Source organism: Callorhinus ursinus, unplaced genomic scaffold (genome assembly GCF_003265705.2).
Source record: "Callorhinus ursinus isolate GAN/ISIS: 27379988/994484 unplaced genomic scaffold, GSC_fseal_2.0 scaffold43, whole genome shotgun sequence".
NCBI lineage: Eukaryota > Metazoa > Chordata > Mammalia > Carnivora > Otariidae > Callorhinus > Callorhinus ursinus.
The window spans coordinates 10182285-10185184 of NW_027397105.1; the positions used below are offsets into that span (position 1 = coordinate 10182285).

The 2900-nt window shown below is 47.3% G+C and overlaps 1 protein-coding gene across 1 annotated transcript in view; it reads left to right on the plus strand.

Moving 5' to 3' along the window:
- Positions 1–71: 71 nt before the first annotated feature.
- Positions 72–2900, plus strand: part of ZSWIM7 (zinc finger SWIM-type containing 7) — a 13771-nt gene continuing 10942 nt past the window's right edge. Inside the window, exons 1-2 of the mRNA XM_025863941.2 lie at positions 72–306; positions 2706–2727. Coding sequence (XP_025719726.2) covers positions 87–306; positions 2706–2727 — 242 coding nt within the window. The 5' untranslated portion in view covers positions 72–86. The remainder of the gene's footprint in view (positions 307–2705; positions 2728–2900) is intronic.

Consider the following 2900-nt stretch of genomic DNA (forward strand, 5'->3'; position numbering starts at 1 on the left):
TCCCAGGACGTCCCGCCCCCAGCGCCGAGCGCCCACCGGATTGGTCGGGCCGCGAGGTGGGAGGAGGCGTCGTCGTGGCCGCCCGCATGCGCGTGACGCGCGCCGACGCCACTTCGCCTCGCCCCGCCCCCGACCGACGGCGGGAATTCTCGCTAGTCGCCGTCGGAGCGTCGCACCTGCTGGGCTTTTGGGGGAGGCTAAAGGCCTGGGACGCCATGGCCTCCGCCTTGCCGGGAGTCACTTTGCCCGCTGTCGTCGAGGAGCTCCTGAGCGAGATGGCTGCGGCGGTGCAGGAGAACGCGCGAAGTACGGGCCGGAGGGCGTGCGTAGCTGCGCTGTGGGCGGTGGACCTGGCCTGGCCGGGCGGGGAGGCGAGAGGCGGAGTTCTCTGGGCCTGAGGGGCGCGGGGTTGGGGGCGCCGCCCCCGCGCTCTTCGTCCTGGCTTCTGCGAGCTTTTTTCCCCTGCGGTTCTATTCCCAAACCCCAGTTCGTAAAAAAAAAAAAAAAGGAAAGAAAAGAAGGAAAAGGAAAGCCCGATTTGTTTAGGGAGCAGCGCGGTGGTTCCCTGCCGTACGGCGGGGCAGCCGGGACAGAAGTGCGGGGCGCTGCCACGAAACCCCTGAGAAGGGACCTGGGGCCAGGAGGGCAGAAGACACGGGAGCTTGCGGGCAGGTACGGGGAGGTGAAGTTCTTAATTGATTATTAAGCTTGCCTGTGGTCTTTTTCTCCCCCTTCAAAATCTTAATTCTAAAATTAATCGTCGCGCACACTGTGTGCACCAGATACATATTTTAGAACCTGAAAACCCAAATGCATAGGCAGTGACTGGAGTAAATAGGGATGTTGTGAAAGTAACTGTTACTTCTCTGACCAGCAGAGGATGCTCTGTGACTGTGCTTACCGAAAATCACCCAGGCGCTCTCAAGATGTGTTCAGGGCATGCTCGTATTAAAGATGATAATTCTAATCAGAATGCACAGACCAATTGGAACTACTCAACCAGTGTAAAAAACGGCCACTTAATAGCAGTGCACACCTCAAAATTGCCGCTGCTTTTTCGCTTGGACGGCTTTTGTTTTAAAAGGAGTGTACTTTGAAAGGGTTTATCTTAACCAGCTGAGCCACCCAGGCGCCCCTGAAAGGGTTTATCTTGCGTTACTGTATTTATCCATACTGACGTAAGCATGGTATGTATGTTTAAAAGATTAGGCCAGGCAGGTATTCTGATATGTCGGGATCCCCAAAAGGATGGGGGAAAAAACAATCTCTTATCTCAAACACTGGTTGCCAAAAGTGGGCTCTGTCTGAATGGGTTAATCCACACACTGTGACTCTCTTGGCTCACGGCTCAGGCAGAGGGACCACTGGCATTGATTCGTGTTTATTTCCAGCAGAACCGTTTCCTGCTATTTTAAAATATTTGTTCTACGTAGTAATGCACTATTACTGTTCTCTATGCTTCAATGATAATATTTTTAGATCAAGATTCTGAGTTTACACTTGTATGATGATGTGATATCTAATCACAGCTGGGCCACGTAGGAAGCTGTGGTTGCTTCTCCTTTCCTGCATAACTTTTTGTTTTGCCTGGAATTACAACTGTTGTAGTTGTGTTTTTTTAGTTTCCTATGTATGTATCCCTAATTCAACCTCAAACTCTTTGCCAGTGTTCTAAATCTCTACTCCATATGTTCAGATGAGTGAGATGTTGTATCCGTTTCATTCTTCTGTGGAAATCTCTCCTAGAGCCTAGACTTGCTCTCCTAGCTGTTGGACTGACTGCCCTCCTAGCTTATTTCCTGAGATCTTCCTTTACCACTATTTTCCTAGGAATTCCCTTTGCCTGTGTTGAGCGGTATGTTTATCGACAATTTTCTTTTTTTTTTTTAATGTTTTATTTATTTATTCATGAGAGTCAGAGAGGCAGAGGCAGAGGGAGAAGCAGCCTCCCTGCCTAGCAGGGAGCCCGATGCGGGGCTCGATCCCAGGACCCCGGGATCATGACCTGAGCTGAAGGCAGACGCTTAACCATCTGAGCCACCCAGGTGCCCCTCTGCAATTTTCTTTTTCTGGGTTTACTATCTTATTTTATAGAGCACATTCTCCAGTAGCTTCCTGAAGAAGCGTATATGAGGTATACTTTTGGAAGCTTTATGTGTCTAAAGAGTTTTTTCTAACCTCACCCTTAAATGATAGCCTGGCTAGGTATTGAATTATATGTTGGAAATAGTATTTCTTCAGACATCTGAAAGCGTTATTCCACTACCATCTGTCTCCTTGAACTTACTTTAAAAGAGTCTATTATTTTAACCCCCCCTGCTTCATCCCCATCTCCAAAGCGATCTGGTGCCACCAGTTTCTGAGGGTTGTAGGGGTAAGAGAATACTGGATTTTGGAGTATAAATGAGGTTATTGCTTGGCTCTCTCCATTGCTAGCTTAGGATTCAGTTTCCTCAGGTCTTGTAAATTATTTTCCAGTGTATCTTAGCTGTTGTTTCTCCCTGTCCTTTCATTCTGGGGAATTTATGCTTTTTAAAATAATCCTTTTATTATTGTTTAGTGGAGTATTTGGAAGGAGTAAAATTAGATGCATAGACTTAATTTACCGTCTTACACAAAAATCTTCTTGGTTATAGTCTTTTAAAGATTTTGTCTATGGCCACCGGTTTAACATGATTAACTTTCTTCCCATTTGTGTTTTACAGTTCCTGATGAGCATCTGTCAGCGTAAGTATATATCCTGTTGTAATTTTTTTAACCATTAATGTGTCTTTTTTAAAGATTTTATTTATTTAGAGAGCTGGGGGAGGGGCAGAGAGAGAGGGAAAGAGAGAATCCCAAGTAGACTCCACACTGGGTGTAGAGCCTGACACAGCACTGGATCCCACCACCCTGAGATC